Source organism: Pteronotus mesoamericanus, unplaced genomic scaffold (assembly GCF_021234165.1).
Source record: "Pteronotus mesoamericanus isolate MK-2021 breed Mesoamerican mustached bat unplaced genomic scaffold, CSHL_Meso_final contig_50, whole genome shotgun sequence".
Taxonomy (NCBI): Eukaryota; Metazoa; Chordata; class Mammalia; order Chiroptera; family Mormoopidae; genus Pteronotus; species Pteronotus mesoamericanus.
This window is the reverse complement of record NW_026555186.1, coordinates 12932192-12950736: the sequence shown is the minus strand read 5'-3', so window position 1 is coordinate 12950736 and position 18545 is coordinate 12932192. Positions and strand designations below refer to the sequence as shown.

General features: G+C 40.9%; 1 protein-coding gene across 2 annotated transcripts in view; it reads left to right on the top strand.

The window, feature by feature from the left end:
* The window catches only part of ADAMTS16 (ADAM metallopeptidase with thrombospondin type 1 motif 16), a 128062-nt gene that overhangs the window by 84299 nt on the left and 25218 nt on the right, over positions 1 to 18545 (top strand). For both annotated transcript variants that reach the window (XM_054578210.1, XM_054578212.1), the window contains exon 18: positions 4651 to 4777. In XM_054578210.1, the coding sequence (XP_054434185.1) occupies positions 4651 to 4777 (127 nt within the window). The remainder of the gene's footprint in view (positions 1 to 4650; positions 4778 to 18545) is intronic.

Sequence of the window (18545 nt, the reverse complement as noted above, 5' to 3'; positions counted from 1 at the left end):
GCTTCCTTATGTCAATAGACCAGCACGCCCCAACCTGGTCAGGGGTGCTTAGCTGCCTGAGGGCACTCACCCTGGGGAGGTGGGCACTCGTGTGTGCCCCCTCCTCTTTCCTTTCTAAGTGCTGCTAAGGATCCCTTCAATTAACAGAAGGTGTGGTTGAGCCTTTTCATCTCAGCTTTAATAATCTAGGATTTGGGCATCCTTGGTCCATGCAGTAAACTCCCTGCATGTGATATTGTGTTCACTCGTATGTGTTTGTGTAAACAGTGAACCCCCATGGCCTGGGATCCTGGCCTGTGGGATCCTAACAAGATTGCCTAGCCAGTGACCCCCCACCCTGCCTTTGCTTGCCCCTTTATTCACAACCTCGCTTAATCACAGTAAAATGCAGTGATGCGTTAGGTACAATTCTCATTTTGAAACAAAGGTAAATGGCTATAGCACGACTGAAAGGATATTTCTTATGTAAGTTCCCAAGTCAGTCTCTGCAGAATGCCCGGGATCTGGGCACACTTACTGCGCAAATGTGAAAATGTGTCCTGCAGATAACAGAATTTAACATATCCCCATCTCATCATTCTAAGAGCTATTGAACTGAGCACTGCTTTGATTCTGTTTTTTAACACATTCTTTGGTTTTCATTCTTTTCTGTACCAACATCATATTTACAAGCTTTTTTACTGCTTTGAACTCTCTCAGGTTGAAAGAAGGGACTTTTGTCACTGAGTGTCAGTATTTCCTGCACCTTCAGCTTGTCTTTGTCATGCTCTGCTTGCCCTCCCAAACGGTGCCATCCTTGATTCCCTTGGCCTCTCAGGACCTTTGTCTTCATGGCCTTATCACCCCTGACGTGTATTCAGGTCTGTTTTTGTTATTTGCTATACTCTTTGAGGTTTGGTTTCTGTGATGGAGGTGGAATGGTTTTTGGTGGAGGTTGACTCATGACATTTGCTATTTATCATTAGCTGCTGTGTCCTCAGGGCCTAGCACAGCATCCTGCATCTACCAGGAGCCAAGTATATACTTGTTGAAGAAATGAACAGGAGATCTTAACCACTTACCGGTTTATAAATACACAAGGACCCTGTGTTGGAGTGGTGAACTGGGGTCAGCCTTCTGTCACCCCTCCATGGTAGCAGCTCCCCCGGGGCCCCCTCGTGCATCTCTTCTTCCTGCTGCCAGATGGGACTGTCATCACGTAGAATTTTATACCACTGAAACATACTTGAAGAAATTGTCCTTAGTCTATAAAGAGTTCTGAAATAAAACATGCCGTGAATCTCTTTGTCTCAAATAGGAAGCACACAAATTTCTACATGTATGTGTTACATTAGATAGAAAGAAAGTGAACTATAACATACAGTGTGATGTTTTTGACCACAAAGCCAGGGGACATATCCTGGCTCCACATCTTAAAAACTCATATTACTAGCTACTTAAGCCTTTTATACCTTAGTAAAGCTATCCATAAAAGGTGGATAATAATGTGACCTACTGTATAGGGTCCCTTTAAGGATTAGAGGAGAGAATAGCTGTAAAGCTCTTAATGCTTTGTCTAGTCAAATAAATGTCAGTTTCTATTCTTTTCTGTTAATGTTATAGCTTTGTCTAGGAAATTAGTTTAGGTTATGAAATTCTTGAAGTAAGAGAAAATTACCTAGTGATCTTGTTATTCTTGTGGCCCTAGGGCAGAGATGATGAATTCATATCTCTCCTATTTTGGATTATGCTGCCATCTTAAGAGGAGTGTGTGTTTGTGCACACATGTACAAAGGCATGTGTGCATGCATGAATGCCCTTGAATGCATGTGTGTGCATGTCTGTGTACATGAGCATGCCGGTTTGTAGCCTGTGCAGCTGAGCGGTCAAAGCATGGCTTGCCTTTTTCCTGCTGGAATGTGGCAAAAGCCAAGAGATAAGCAGGCTCAAGGCCTAGGTAAGACTAAACCTAAGAACTTGAGCATGCAAGTTACAGGCATATAGTGAACAGAAGTCTCTGATTAAGGACCCACAAAAAAAAGCCTTTAAAAGAAAGACATAGGCATTGCACATGAACATGAGAGTAATTTCTTTCCCTTAATTGTTAGTTCTTGCCATTTTTCCTACCAATGAGGTTATTGGACGGTTGAAACGTAGGTAAGAACAATGTGGTGAATAGGCAATAGGAAAGCAGGAGTTTGGGAGAGGATTTGGAGGGAAATCCTAAGAGAGAGTTGATTAAATAGGAACCACAGAGAAACTAAGGCACAAAATCAGGGATGTGAACGGAGAAACAGGAATGCTCCTAGCCAAGCCTGTGGACTCGGATTTTCAGGTCCTGGTGCAAAGTAAAGACCTTCTGATCTAATGGAATTCTTCGTAGTTCTGAATTAACTGTGAAAAATGGTTTCTTAAAGCAGAATCTAAACTTGTTTCCATGACACCTGGCCACGTGACACCTGGATGTCCCCTAAGTGCTGAAGTGTGAGTGTCCCAGCACAGCCCACGGAGCAGAGCCTTGATGTGGGGGCTGCCTTGCATGCCGCTTCTGCTGAGCAGGGGATTGAATCTGTCCAATCTCTCCGTCTGTTTCCTGTGTATGGGCGTTGTGCCCATGCTCTTGGGCTCCACACAAGTCACCAACCCTACCTTTGATTGTCCTGAACCCATATATTAGAGCAGAAGGGGCTGCACACTTGCCAGGGTCCTTGAAATACTCATTTAATCACCATTCCTTTGGCTTGCGAGATTGAGGTTCTTCTTCAATGAGCACCGACTCGACCTTCCTGACAGCAGCGTTTAAGGTCATTCATTTTGTGTGATTTAGATCTTGTTCCTTCGTAGAAGTATCTCCTTCCAGATTCTCAATAGGGGTAAGTAAATGCTTTTATGTTACTGCAGGAGTATCCCATGACCTTTATCGAAGTCATTTTTAACAAGCCATTCTTGGTCAGAGATCATTAAAATCAGGAAGAAATATTTGCAGAATTCACAGTGGGGAACAGCCCCTGAAAAAAAAAAAAAACAACTTTGAAAATGTGATTGTGTCAAATTAGGAGAGAGTGAAATAATTGTACAAAACTGCAAATGTCCCATGTAACCACCCCTCCGTTGTTCCCACAGAGTTAAACTCCAGGCAATGGGTGGCTTGAGGCTCAGACCCATGAACTTCAGCTGCTCATGGGTCTGCTTTAGGCCCCAGAGGCCTCTCCTCCGCTTGCCGTTCAAGAAAACCCATTCTCTAAAAACTGTCACTCTCCCTGTTGACGTGCCTTATTCCTTCAACAAAGGAGAGCCAAAATGTCAAACTTGTTTCCAATGTGCGTTTTAGAGGCTTTTGCTTTTCCTTCAGTGAAGAAAGAGGCGGTTTCCTATGGAACCAAGAGTTCGAGACTGTTGTGCCTGAAATGCGCAGCTGTGACTTCGCTCCCCTGCCCAACGCGGGGCTTTTCCTTTACAAGCAAACTCAGGGTGTGCGTGAGTAGGGAGTCAGGTTGGGTGCAGGACATCCTTCCGTCGTTCCCCAGCTTGGGCCTCAGGGCACAAAAGGCACATGGCTACACAAACAGTATGACTACCTCAGTTTTTCCAAGCAGAGTGATCATATTCTTTTAGATGATAATATATTTTAGTTTTGTTCATTTTAGGCCAACACGAGTTTGGTTATTATTATTAATATTTTTCTCTCCTTTAAATGAACTATTGAATAACATCTGTCAAAGTGACTACCTAATTAGAGTCCCTTTCTTATTGCTATAAAATATATATAACATGAAATTCACAGCTTTAACTACCTTTAAGTGCACAGTTCTGTGGCATTAAGCACATCTACGTTGTTGCACAGGGTCACCGCCATCCCATCTCCAGATCTCCTTCATCTTCTCAAACTGAAACTCTGTGCCCATGAAACACTAATGCCCCACCCCCTCTCCCAGCCCCTGGCACTCATCATTCTGTTTTCTCTCTCTATGATGCTGACTATTCTAGGTACCTTGTGTAAGGAACAGTGCTTATTTGAGTAAATTAATGAATTGAAGTATTGAACAAAGTTAGGAATGTTCACAGAGCCCTAAATAGCATTGAAGATGTATACGGAGGCAGAAATCAAACCAACTTATATTTCCATTGACCTCATTCCATACAACACCTAAGTCATTATTGCGAAAAGTCTGCCAGGTGGCTTGAAACTGTGGTAATATTTAGCTCTGTGAATTCTCTAGTGATAAAGTGGCTACTGTTAATTTTTTTTGTCTCTCTGGTTTATTCCCAATTGTTTCCTATTGTGATCTCTCAAATGGACACACAAGTCGAGCATAGTTAGTATTGTGTTAGTTTTAAGAAATGATAGGTATTTCAACCACAGAAACAATAGAAAAGAACTAGTATGTTTCATCAAAGGTATGTTTGTATTGACTGCAAGACCTATGTTGACTTTAAAGAAGTTAAAATGTAGGAGGAAAATGCATGTACTATAGAACTGATAAAATTCACTAATAAAAATCATGAAGACCAGTCAGGAAAGTATAGTAGCCACAGTTGGCAAATTGGTCAGTAACACAGAGACCTGCAAATATGAAGTTTTTTTCAATGAGACTTCATTAGCTCCTCACTTGCCTTTTACCATGGAGCATGTCTGTAAGGCTTTATCATGCATCTCTCCCTTTCATATAGGTCAGATGACTGCACGAGAAGCCTGCTACAGAGACCTGAGGTTTCAAGTAAATACGTCATTCTGCAGTGCCAACACCCGGCCTGTTACAGGGGTGGTGCCTTGCAAAGTGTCTGCCTGTCCTCCCAGGTAAGACCTCCATCTGCATTGGAACTGGTTTGGTAGTTTTGCAAAAATACTTGGGAAGTCCTAGGAACCCCTGCGTCTAGAGGGTAGAAGCCCTGACTACCATCACATAATCCCTAACAGCAAAGAGCCAAAAGTCGCAAGGACTGCCTGAACAAGGAAGCATTAAAAAGCTGTCTGGAAAATCTTGTGAATGTCAGTGGAAGTTCTTATGGTAACATCCTGTTAGATTATCATTTTAATCTGCATGCTGGCAGGGGTGAAAGTATTTAAACATCATGTGGTGATAATGTTTTAGTTCCCAGTCTCCTGTCTCCTTCCTACTATGTCTTTTACTTTTAAAAAAATGTATTGAATTTATTGGGGAGATATTGATTAACAAACACATCTAGGTTTCAAGAATACAATTCTATAGGGTCCAGCACAAATAACACCCCTTTTTATTTCAAAATCATAAGCAAGTAATTCTGTAACATAATATCACACTGAAGCATACTATATGACATTTTAGGCAAAATGTTCAGACTGCTGTCCATCTCGTGCAAGACATTCATTCATGTACCTACCAACCACATTCAGGCATGCCTTACTTCTGCCGGAACCTATATAATACATCATCTATATATTGCATTGTGTATATATATATATCACCCCTCAAAGTCAAGCCTCCTTCTGTCTCCATATATTTGACCCTCTTTACCTTTCTCCTCCCCCAGCCCCCTTCTCCTCTAGTAACCACCAAACTGTTGTGTGTGTCTATGAGTTTTTATTAATTTGTCTTGTTTGTTGTTGTTTTCAGTTTTATATCCCACATATGAGTAAAATCATATGGTTCTTGACTTTTTCCATCTGACATATTTCACTTAGCATGATATTCACAAGATTCACCTAATGTTACTGCAAATGGAAGTGTTTTATCTTTTCTATGGCTTACTGAATGGAATCAGTTAGAAGAGGCCAGGCACAAGGCTTCCTGGTTTGTAGAGGGAAGGTGGGTGGCTTTAAAGACCAGTCACAGCTGGAATACGGATCCCAGGCTTGCTGAACTGAGGCTCCAATCACAAAATGGATGCTTTTCCTGGAGACAGTAAAATACAGGAGGGTGAGAGCCACTGTCTGCCTTCTTCTCTGTCTTGTGTGGTCCCTGGTCACTTGCTCAAAATACAGATAAGGCTGCTTATCAATATCTGAGGGGCTGGGATCTTTCCTCCTACTAGGGTGCCGAGATGGGCCTCCCTGAAAAGATCCTGTACCCTCAGCTCCCTTGTACCCTCAGGGGCTGGGGACCCACCACCTCACAGAGTCACTGGCCCTGACTCAGCCAGGGTTCCCCATCTTCCCGCCCAGCGCGTAGCCTGGCTGGCAGGGTGCCAGCAGAAGTGGGGCAGGTCCTTTGGTGTGTATCCTGTCAAGACTCTGCCTCCTCCTCTGTTCCTCCTGCTCCTCCTCTTCTCACCACTTCATGGGCTGCAACGGGCCTGGCTTTAGTGAGCCAGCTCTAGTCAGACGGGGAAGGGCAACACGCAAGGCATGTAGAGTCACAGGATGGAGGGCGTCAGGATCCCCAGTTCTTGCTTCCTTACTAGAGGCCCGACCTGGCTACACCCAACTTATCACCCACTCTGCACATGGAGCTCAGCAGCGAAATACTGCCAGAAAATTTATAAGTCCCTGTTCTCACTCAGAAACTATGGTCACCATCTCACACGGCCACCCCAGGATGGCAGCCAATCTTAACACCCTTGCCCAGTCATTTACTCCCTCCCAGGACAATGATTTGATATTCCCTCCAGTCTCCTCCCGCATTCTTCCTTCTCCCCATTCCACGCTCTGGGCCCACAACCTCAGACCTCAGAGACGGGAATTAGGCAACAACCACCCCTTCCTCCCATGTCAGCCCATTTGGGAATCCGCCCCCTCACTCTGCCTTTTCTCCTCCAACAACCCGATTCTTCCCGAAAGTCTTCATAATGTCTCTGGTTCCCTTTTTGCTTCTTGCTTCCTGATCCCTTCAAAGAAAGATTTTTAAGTGGATGTCACAGTTCCCTTATTCTCTGTTGTAAATATATATATACACACACACACACATAAAGGATGTTCTGCCCATCACTTTTCTCACTGGGCCTTCTCTGCTTTCCTGCAGTTTGGCCTTCTAGCCTTGAGGGATCTAGAGCCAAAGAGACCTCTGTGTTCTTCCATGTCCTGTATTCTATACATATCTCACTCAGGTCCAATGTTAGAGGCAAATTCTGGCAAGAGCTTGTGTGCTGGAAGGAGTGGCGCAGTTTGGGACAGAAGCATCTAGAGGAAGATGAAGCTGGTGTAGGGGAGCATCAAGTAGAAAACACAGTAAGAACACCCTGGATTCACCTAAGAACAACCCAGAGGCCCCCATTTTAAATCATTGATTTATATGTCACACATTTTTAAATGTGTATTTTCCCCTAAAAGAGGAAGCTTTGGAAAATAATACAAATCCTGGCCAGAAACCTGATGCCATGCTATCGTGCCAGAGGGTCCTTAGGAGGACAAAGGTGGTTCCTGCCGTAACCTAGCCAATAGCAGGGGCTAGAGGGCAAGGGGGCCCCATAGCTTCCTGCGGAACTGGTGGGACAAAGGTCCTGGCTCCCATCCCACACCTCTGCGTGGAGTGGACTTAGTGGGCCTGGGTGATGCCCGTGGGCCAAAGGGAGGACAGTGCATGCTGGGCAGGCTGCCGTGGTTAAAGGTGAGGGCTGTGTAGGCACCGACCTGGGTGCAAGCCCCCCTCTGCCTGCCCGTCCTGCATGTGGTTGGCAGAAAGTGGGGGAAGGGTATGCTGAGCAAATCCATGTAAATGTACTTTGTACAGCACATGTGCTAAATACTCAATAAATCTTGGTTATTTTAGTTTTGCAGTCAAAGAAGAAACAAATTCACAACAGTCACTTATTTAGTCTGTGAGGCAAAACTATCAATGACAAAGTGTGGAAGAATGAACCTACATTATATATATTAATCCTTCTGGAGTTTTGTTTTAACAATTGAATTGGGAAAATAGATCTTAATTTAAAAAGTTGCTTTGTTTTCCTCTGAGATGTGAGATACATTTCTCTCTTGCCCAGAACACTGACAGTTTTTTGTTCCTGATTAAGTGGGCAGAGAGCCCCAGTTTTATTTTTCTGAACACGAGAGTGTGTTTTTCTTATTAGAGTCTGTCTCCAGTGAGGTGTGGGGCCCTCTCCAAGCCCCGGTGTCCTGTGGTGTCCCTCTAGTGGCCTCACGAAGCCAGGGTGACTGCAATAGCTCATTCTCTCACATCTCACTCAGCCGACTGAATGGCAGGATTCAATGGGGTGCAATTTGGTGCTTCATGTGCAATTTGTAGGAGGGTCCCAAAGGACTGGGGAGTGGGATCTTTAAAACATCTTAATCCACAGACTTCTCATTTGTAACTTGAATGAAAAAGAAAAACTGCTCTGCTGGTTTGAACCCCTGACCTCCTGTATCAGCATCCAAATGGCATGCCTGGGCAGTGTCTAAGACTCACTCAGCTGGAGTACTGTCAAGTTCCTGGGTCATTAGCAGAATGGGGATCCCAGGTCATAAATCTCTGCAGGGGGCAGAGTGCTAGGAGTCCAGGGGTCTCCTTGCTGGAGGAAGATGATCTTAAAAAGTCTGGTTGGCTCCAGCCAGCAGGAGCTTCATGGCTAAATGACAGGGCTTAGGCAATTCCCAGCTGCTCCTTGGGAAGGGAGCTGAACAGACACAGGGCCTCTGGTCTCTCTTCCATGCACAGGCAAGTCTGTCTCTGTAATAGCCTTGGAACAGACTATCAGTGCACAGTCACCCCCCACCCATCGCTCAGCTGCCGCTGTCTTCATTTTAGCATGAATCAAGCATTTTTATCACTTCTTTTGAAACAAGAACTATAAATCACACAGCTATTTATTTCCTTTCTAATTCTCGGTTTATCTAAGTGGAGTGGCTCTTCATGTCATTTATCTTAACTAGCCAGTTTTCAAAGCATAAACCCATAGTATATATGCTTTCCTGGACAATGGACTGAAGATTCAAGAGGAAATACTTTCCAGATGGTAAAGGGATACTTTTCCCCTCTCCGCAGTATTCTTCTAGGAATGTGGAGGAAGAATTTAGATGAAGCATATTGTGATCAAATGCCTTGTTTTCTCGTCTTAGGAATCTGTGAAAAAATACCCTCTCTCTGTAATCCTCTTCACATGATCTTTGGATGGTCATGGGAAGTCACCAATGTGTAGGTGACTCCTTACAAACCTGTTAGCACAAAGGTTTCTTTTGCAACCAAGATAACTAAGTCAATGACTGCATTCATGGAGTTGCACGCTATAGAAATGGAAGGAAAGATTCAACACTTTTGATGATGGGAGAGGGGCAGTCATTTTTGTGCCTGTCTCATCTCTTTTATGTATAAGCCATAAAAATATTAACCACCCTGTGGTGTGGGTCATCAGGGGAATGAAAAGAACCCTGATCACTCAGGTGGTACCTGTGTATGAAAGGGTTTCAATCACAGGGATGCCAAAACATGAGAGCATTTCAGTTCATTTAATTTCCTGAGTAACTGAGCATAAACCAGCAGAAGGACTCGCTTCCTGGGTCTGGACTCTGAACTGCCCAGGGCCCTGCACTCAGAAGGGTCCCTGCTCAGTTTCAGTCTCTGATGTCGCCACCTTGAAATGCCTAATGATTTTTCACTATGCACTGGATTTTATAAGTCACATAGCTGTTCCAGCCCAGCAGCCTCTCTTTAATTTCAAAATTGTTTTCTGGGATACTTGGGAATTATATTAGGCTGTTTCTTCTCTTAGTAAATCAGTTCTATAGTACTCTTGAGTTTGGAATGCCACTCTACAATGACTTCAAGGCATAGATTTCTCTGTAACACAATAGTGGTTGTGAACAGAGGTTCACAGTGGTTCCTTATGAAGGTAATAGGCTACTTGGTACAATTCTCCTATTTTCTTTTCACTGTGGGATGAGTGCCAATGTTGCTGAACTTAAGCAAACTCATAGATAAATGAAGATACTGCGAAAAGGGCTTTACAGAATCTGTGAAGGCGTGTCCTCTAGGCTCCAACGCTCCCCTGTTCTTCTGGGAGAGAGGCCCCCTGTGTCTCATGCCCAGAGAAGTTACCTCCCTCCAGTCAACCCTCCTGTTCTTAGATGTCTATCCTCTCTCCACTGTGTCCCCATTGAAAAGGCATTTAACCTCTGTTTAATGAGGGAAACCAGACGTGTTACCACATCTCTGTAATTGATATTCTCTTTAGAGAGAGGTTCAGTGGAAGTCCCCAATTCAGGTATGAGTATCATGACTGGAAACTAGATGATCACCTAGGTGTGATAGTATCTTGGTACAAAGATAATGTCTAACTGAATCTCCCCTGGGAAAATGTCACTTAACACCAAAACAATGAGTTTAAAATGCATTCAGGCTGGTAACACATATTAAAATACATTCCTAGTGCGAGTGCAGTTACAAATAGGGACAAACAGAATTAGCCATAAGCAAGACTGATATGACTTATTTCCTCAGTCACTCAAATATTAAGATAGAAACCATTGCAGAATCAGTGGGGATATAAAAATCAACTGGCTTTCTATATTGAGATTTGTCATTCCACACCTAAAAATCTGCCCTAGATAGCTCTGTAAAATCTTTCGTACTTTGGAGGGATTGTGTCTGCTTGTTTGTTTTTGGTTCATTTGTTTTGTTTTGTACATGACTATGTGTATGTATTGATTTTGTTATTTATTTATTTATTTGTTTATCTATGTATCTATATGAGCAATGACAGAAAGGCACCTTGAGAATACTACTGTTTTTCAGAGAACTTAGCTGGTTATGTAGATTAAATACTGCCCAAATTTCTAATAAGAGTTTTATATTCTGTTCTCTAGGCCTCAGTATAATTGAATAAAATTCACCAGGCACCCTGTACTCAGCATAACTGTCATCTAATAATACACTCTATGGCCTATATGTCAATTATTTTGAAATAAAAATTAAAAAAACAAACCTACAGATGAATAGATAGAATATATAGATGACAGATAACAGATAATTATTGAAAGATAGATAAAGAGATGGATGGATAGATGATAGACAGATAGATGGAATAGATTTTACTGCTAATAACCTATGTCTATGACCATATATTCCCTGCAAGTATACTGATCAATGCTTCTGTATGTATTTGTTGAAAACTGAAAGCTTCACTCAGCATTAAGTCTGAGGGGAAGAACACAAGGTATTGTTTTTAGGTACAATTAGGCAGGATCACCTTACTTACAGATTTGTAAATTACTTAGAATTTTTGTGGTTTTGCATTTCCAAATTTATGGAGGTGTTGGGTAATGTTTTTGTTACATCAGATGTTGGTACATTAAAACCAAAGAAAGAACTAATATTATATCATTTTTAGGATTTTAGAGACTTCCTTTATGGCTTAGGAGTGGATGATTTCACAAGTGTTTCCAGTGGAAATGAAGGAATGTGTGTGTTGTGTTGGAGTAGGGTTGTTTTGTACGACAATTAGAACAAGTTCTTTAGTTATTTATTCAAATATATTTTGACTTTTTGTCTATCTTGTATTTCTGTTTCTGAAAGAAGAGTTTTTAAATTTCACACTGTGATCATTTATTTTTCAATTTTTCCTGTTAATTTTATTTTATAATTAACATTAAAATTACCCTTTATGTTTTAGGTAGGATTGCAACTTCTGCATGAATTACTCTTTATCATTAAATAATGACTATCCTTATCCCTAATATTGCTCTCCAACTTATGCTCTACTTTATTTTCTTTTTTTAAATTAACACTATGGCACTAGCTTCTATTTACTTAGCTTTGGTGTGCCTTACATTTCTTCATTCTGCTTACTTGTAAATGTCTGTATTATTAGGTTTTTCTGCACATGGAACTAATCGGTTGGACTTATTTCTGTTGGATTTTGATGTTATAAAATCAAGAAGGGAGAGCTTGCTGCTGGTCCTCTCATGTTCGCATCGGGGTTAGTGCAGGCACCGTGCACCTCTGGAAACAATGGGGATGTAGGAAGCAGATGTAGCATGGACCTCTGAGGGTACCCTTTGAGGGAGCCAAGCAGGACTGGAAGTGGGCAGCCTTACTCATCATTTTCTTTTCCCAGTGGCAGAAGCAAAGTCACTTCTAAGAGTGGGAGGGAGGAGCACTTGCATTGACGGGGAAGGAGAAAATGAGGGTGGGCTGTGACCTGACCGCAAAGCGAGAGACTGCTCACAGGGCACCCAGTGTCTGGGCACAGAGTTCACTCCATGTTCCACTTGTCTAGAAGTGCCTGGAAGCACATGGCTCTGTCCACAGAAAGTCCCGTGGGTCCATCACTGCGCTGAAGAACTTTGGATAAACTCTTAGGACTAAGAAGGGAGCACTTTGTCTGCATTAAAGGCCAAACCGTCCTCAGGACACATGTTGCAGGAAACACAAGTTTAAAAACCAGTGACGAGGTGCTTCATTCAGGATATTGAAATATATCAGCAATGTGTCATTTCAGGCCAGTTTCCTTTGTTGGTGCTCATATTGTATTTTTAAGAGGGCGAGAGAAAGGGAAGGGAAAGGAGTAGGTCAGGTATGGGGTGGCTGTTTGAATATTGATTGAATATTGAACAAATATTGAACAAGCATTTTTAATCATTATGTCACTTCAAAGTTGGTTATTTAAAACTGTTCTTTTAAATACCCCTTGAAAGGTGTTGATTTGCAAACATCTCTTCCATGTCTATGATGTGTCCATATTCACTCTTCATTCCACCAGAATCCTTCTTCCTTTTTGCTTGCCTCCCCACCCTACCTCCGTAAAAGAGTTTCACTAAATTTAAAAAAAAAAACAACAACTCTGACCTTACAGAATTAGGAAGTTTGAGTAGATGAGTACCGTGACTCATGTAACCTTGAGAGAACTTTATTTTGAAGGAAATCAAACTAATTGACTTCCAAATTTGATACAGGAATTTAATAATTTATTTTGCAATTCACCTTAGCATTTGCTTAAGAATTCAGGTTAGTTTGGGTTGACATGTTGTGTTGTCATCCCAGCATCACCTGTAAACCGTGGTCTTGCCAAGCATCTCATCTTCACCAGGTACAGAGACTTGAGACTCTCCCCTTCGAGAGTTGTTAAGGTTTAGAAGGAAAATGAGACTTACATATTAACTTTAGCATGTGGCTATGAGATTTTGTGACAGGTCTGAATACGATTACTACAACTTAGAATTTTCTTATTCTTTTATTTTCCTTGGGTTTCTGCTTATGCAGTCCTTATTTTATTTGTGATGTTGCCAATAAATGTTACATATCTTTCATTGCACTTTTAGAGGCATGCATAGATTTTTAAACAATATCCTCAAAACCAAAGCGACCGTCAAACTAACTTGTTTAGATGAATTACATTTTCAATTAAATCACCACTTTCAAGACAAGACCTCGTTTCCATGAAGAAATAGTGTTGCAAGATAAAAAATATGACCACATGAGAGCATCACTCAAGTTCATATTCAACTTGATTTGTTTTTCTACACGTTCCATATAAGTTCAGGGCTAAACAACCTAAAAGAAAAAACAAATTCTTAATATGCTTCTGACTGTGGTCACCAGGAATGCAGTTGTCACAAAGGAAGGAGTACACAGTCTTCTATAATATTTGCTTTTGTCTGGATCCAATGCAAGACAGGAATCCACACAAAAATTACCCCTTCACCTCCACCTGCCATGTTATTGTAGACTTATTACAATATTTGTTTGTAATCAAAATCAAAATTGTTTGATTTTTCTGTCAAACAATTCCAACAGTAAGGGATTTTTAATTTTTTGATGCATTTATTACCTGTTTTCTTAATTTAAATAAGCAAGCACTAAAGAGAATCCATTTAAATTCTCAAAATTAAACATTTAAACTAAATCTAGGTTTTTGCTTCTGACATCTATTGTTTTAACTGATTTTTATTTAGTAATGATGTTTGGATAGTCTAAAAAGGCCTAGTGTACTTTAAAGTTCACTGGGAGAAGGTCCCAATCCTGCCCCACCCCCCACCTCACCCCCAGTTCCAATAACCAGGGGCAACAATTTCAGTTACTTTGTCTCTCTCTTCTGATATCTTGTCCAGTATTTCTAAATACTATCATTGTTGTATTTATTGGTTTTAGTTATTGTTCTCTTTTCTGTCACAGGGGAAAATGTAGCCTGTTTGCATCGCTTTTTATTACTCACATCACTGAACTCTCTCTTAACATCCACTTCCTTGGCCTCCATTCTTCCAATATGGTGGCATTTCATTATTATTCATTATTCACATGATTATTTATCAATTCTTGCTGGCTAAGTAGGATACTTTGATTCTGTCCTTTTGTATATAAAATTTTATTTTTCCAAAAGTTAATTGCCTGCATTTTGTCTGCTTAGGTTTTTTTCTTTACATAAAACTACACACACACACACACACACACACACACACACACACGGCATCAATTCATTTAACCAATACAAGTTGAGTATCTACTATGAGTCAGGCTCTTGGTGTACATTAGTAGGTGGACAAAGATCCCTGTCCTTGAAGAGCTTATTGGGAAAGAGACGCCATCAGCAATAAGCATAATATATGTTTAAATGATGGCATATTGACGGTGATAAGAGCCATGGATCAAGAGACAAAAACAAGACACGGTAGAGGAGATGGAATGGTAAGAGCAAGAGGTACACAGTGTGAGTACACCTCATAGAAGAGATGCTGTTAGGGCAGGACAAGGTGGAGGTGAGAATGTCACAGGCTTCTCACAGGGCTCCCCACACTGTCAGACATGTCAGAGAACCTCTCAGTTGTTTCTGCCCTTGGGGACCTCATCCATGGGGCCACCATCCATATACCAACCTGAACCTGTCATCTGGGACTCCCCCTGGTTCTCTACGACGTGGATGGCATATTGTTTCCTGGTGCCAGGCCACAGCCTGTCTTGGTTTACACACCATTTGGGGAAGAACTTCTTTCCACTGTCTGAGAAAGTTTCCGGGAGTTGAACTTTTCCAGCTTTACCGGTGACAGAGAGTCTGAGAACAGAGTTCAGGGGCAGAATTCCCTCTCCCTTGGAGTTTTATGGGCATGACATCATTGTCTTCCATCTCCTGCGGCTGCCAAGGAGTCTGCTGCTTTCTGATTATGTTTACCTCCTTTTTGGAAGCCTGAGGGTATTTTATTTATTCCTGGGTTACTAATGTGCTTTAATCTCATTGTATCTTCATTCATTTGCTGAGTTCATATGGGGAAAAAGATTTTAATACTATTCCCCATCATTCTTTATATTCCTGCTTCCTGGATTCTTAATACATTAGGTTCATGTTTTAATATCCTTACATTTTCTTTAAAAACTTCATCCCTTTATCTATTTGTTTTGGGACATACTTTTTATTTTATCTTACAGATTTTCTGTTTTTGGTTTTGTTTATTTTTTAATACCTAAGAACAAATGTTCTCTTACTTTTGTGGTCTGTTGTAACCTTTCTTTTAAAGCTTCCTACTCCTCCCTTTTTTCTTTGAAAATCCTATTGTTGTTCTTTTTCTCTCTCCCCCCTTTCCTCCCTCCCTTGTCTTACCTTCTTACATGCAGAGTCTATTCACTCCATTTCCCTTTTTCTAGTAGTTGTTGGTGGTCTTTCTTCTTGCCTTTCATGCTGAGATCTTCTTCCAATGCCTAGTAATCCTTGTCTATCCAGTCATGTTGAGACTGAGGCCAAGATTTTTAGACATTTCTGTGCTGGGATAGTCTTCTTCAGCTGCTCTGGCATCTCCAACTTCTCTCCCTTAGGACCACCCGTTTCCCCGGAGAAGGGTCCTGTCATCAGATATGTGTGCGTTGTTATGATGAGTCAGCAATGTGAGCCAGCAACGTGCGCCTAGTTCTCTGGAGCACAGCAGGGAAGGTGGCTAGAGCTGGTGGAGTCTCAGGGTTTTCCGTTCTAACACCTTCCTGTCTCTAACTCCCAAGTCAGTCTTTCTAGTAGGAAAAACTTGTTCCTGGCCTCCATTAAAATCAGGGAAGGCAACAGAGATAAAAACATATACTCAGTCCACTGTGTTTCACTAAAGACTTCTATTGTGGTTGTTTAGTGAAACAACTAAATGTTCATAAGATATCGAAAATGTGGGCAATGCTGGGACATTATTGCAATCATTAGTAGTAATAAATTATAGCTAAGGCAGTTGAAGTATTGAGAAAATTTTTGAAATTTTTACAAAAGTCTAAGGTTAAATTTACTTTGTATTGAGAAGAAAAGAAAGCAAATTACTCCTAAGGTTGTTAACTCATCCCAGGTGACCTAAACTGTCCCAGGTATCAAACTGCAAGTCCCATGTCTGGGGAACCCTGTGAGTAGTCCTGGACCAACCAAAGAAGTCGGTCACCCTTCCCTCTCTCACCATGTATGACATGAAGACAAATGTAATTATTGTGGAAAATGTTTATCTATTTCTCTCATTGCCAGTGATAGTCACCATCAGATCCTAAACGATTACTTTGGACAGAGAAGTAGAAATGTCCAGGGGATACATGTTCAGTGTCACAAATGAACATAAGTAATTAGGGAGGGTTACATGGAGTCTGAGGCTGAAGCTTTAAGGTTCCTCTAATTTCAAGTTTCTTTGATTTTACTGTTTTTAGAGGGGTTGTCCTAAATTACGTAAGTTCCACCCCAATTATACCATTCACCCCAATGATGATGATGGTGATAGTGATAAAATAATAGGAGCTGGCGTTAATCTAAAGCTTGCCAAATAAGGTATTAACTCATTTAATCCTAACCATGACCCCATAAATTGGTATTATTACTATCTCCATGGTATAGATTGGGAGACTAAAGTGCATGGCCACTGAGGATTGCACAGAGAGAAAATTATCAAGAAATGCTTAAGCCACCGATAAGACACTTGCGTAAATTGTCTATGTAAATGAATCAATGTGAAAATATTTTTCAAAGCTCTTTTTTTTCTTTTATTTATATATATATATGTACAAGGGGGAGACCCAAAAAACCCAAAATTTATTTATAAAAAGGCGTGTATTTATTCTTACATGTTTAAACATCAGTCACCTTCAAAGTATTCTTCATTTGATGCAAAACACCTACAAGACATTTTTCCCACTGCTCAGAACAGTTTTTGAACTCATCAATTTTGATGCCTTTTAGTGCTTCTGCCTTTTTTGTTTCACCTCTTCCACATCAGCAAAACGTTTCCCTTTGAGGACATTTTTTATCCGGGAAAACAAAAAGAAAGTCCCATGGGGTGAGATTGGGTGAATGGGGAGGGTGGGGCAAGGGGGTTATGCTGTTTTTGATCATAAACTGCTGAACACTCAGCACAGTGTAGTCAGGTGTGCTCACACATCACCCATCATGAAATGGACAAACACATTAACAGAGTCTTCAAAAAAAATTCACTGAAGCCGAATGCAGCCTCTCGTAACAACCCCACCTGGTACACTGATACAGATGGGTTCCTAGAACACTCACCTAGTGGGGGAAGCCTGTACTGCAAGGGACCTGCCCTCCAGAAGATAATTCCCCCATTGTATGTTCATGTGTATGCGTGTGCATATGTTTACATATGTGTGCATGTGTATTAGGAAATTATACATCAGGTTATGGAGCTATAAAACCTCAGTGAATATTCTTTTAATGAAGAACATCAGTCTTGTCTAGACAGGCCCATGGGCTTCACAGCAGCCAAGTGGACTGAAGTTTTGTGCGTTTATGTGAGTGACATCATGTCAACCCCTCAAGTCACTGGACACTTGAACCAGGGCACATTTCTATCATTCAAACAAGTGAGCATTTATGACATTAACTTTCTGAAGAAAAGAAAAGCACATCTCATTCTGCAGCCTAAGACGTATGAGACCTGGGATATGCGATTAATCACACCATCCTTGAATTCCTACTATGAACCCCAGTTACCCACCATGTATTCCTTCATGTGCTGATGGCTTTATTTTGATTGCATTTTCTTTATGATTTGCATACATTTCTGTAAAGTGGTCTCTGATTTTGTGTGCTATCTTTCAATATATAAGTCTTATATTATTTTTATCTAAGTTTACTTGCTATTTTTAGTTATTTAAAATGTCTCTACTGTGGCTTTCTAACTTTTGATTGATGCCCTTCTCCTCTTTTTTTTATCCCTCTGGTTATTTAGAAGACATACAGTATATTTCTAATTTTAACTTGGTTACTTATACAATTTTAAATAATATTCTTAAGCTACTCTTTTATGATTTATCCACCTCACAATTAAAGCTATAAAAAACCCTGTTGAACAAAATACGCAACAAGCATATTTTAACTCCTTTAATTCCCTACTTCTCACACTTCATTTTAGGCCCCAAACTTCATTATAAGTGCTTACAGGTTTCTCATTTCAATTTACTTTAATAATATAATAACAATAAATTATATACTTATATTTCTTCAGTAATGATAGCATGTTAATTCTGTGTTATAATCTTGACCACAGCTGCATAAGTGTAATTACCTATTTAAGGTGATCCAGCGACCTTGCCAGTCTTTTGTTACAATAGCATTCTCATCCTTGAGTTCAATAGTTTAAATCTCTTTCCAGTCAGCAGGAGTATGTCTTGAGGAGATTTTTCAAGAATGATCTCCTAGCGCCTTGCATATCTGGGAGTATCTTTCTGTTGCTTCTCTCCATACTCCCTTTCATGTCA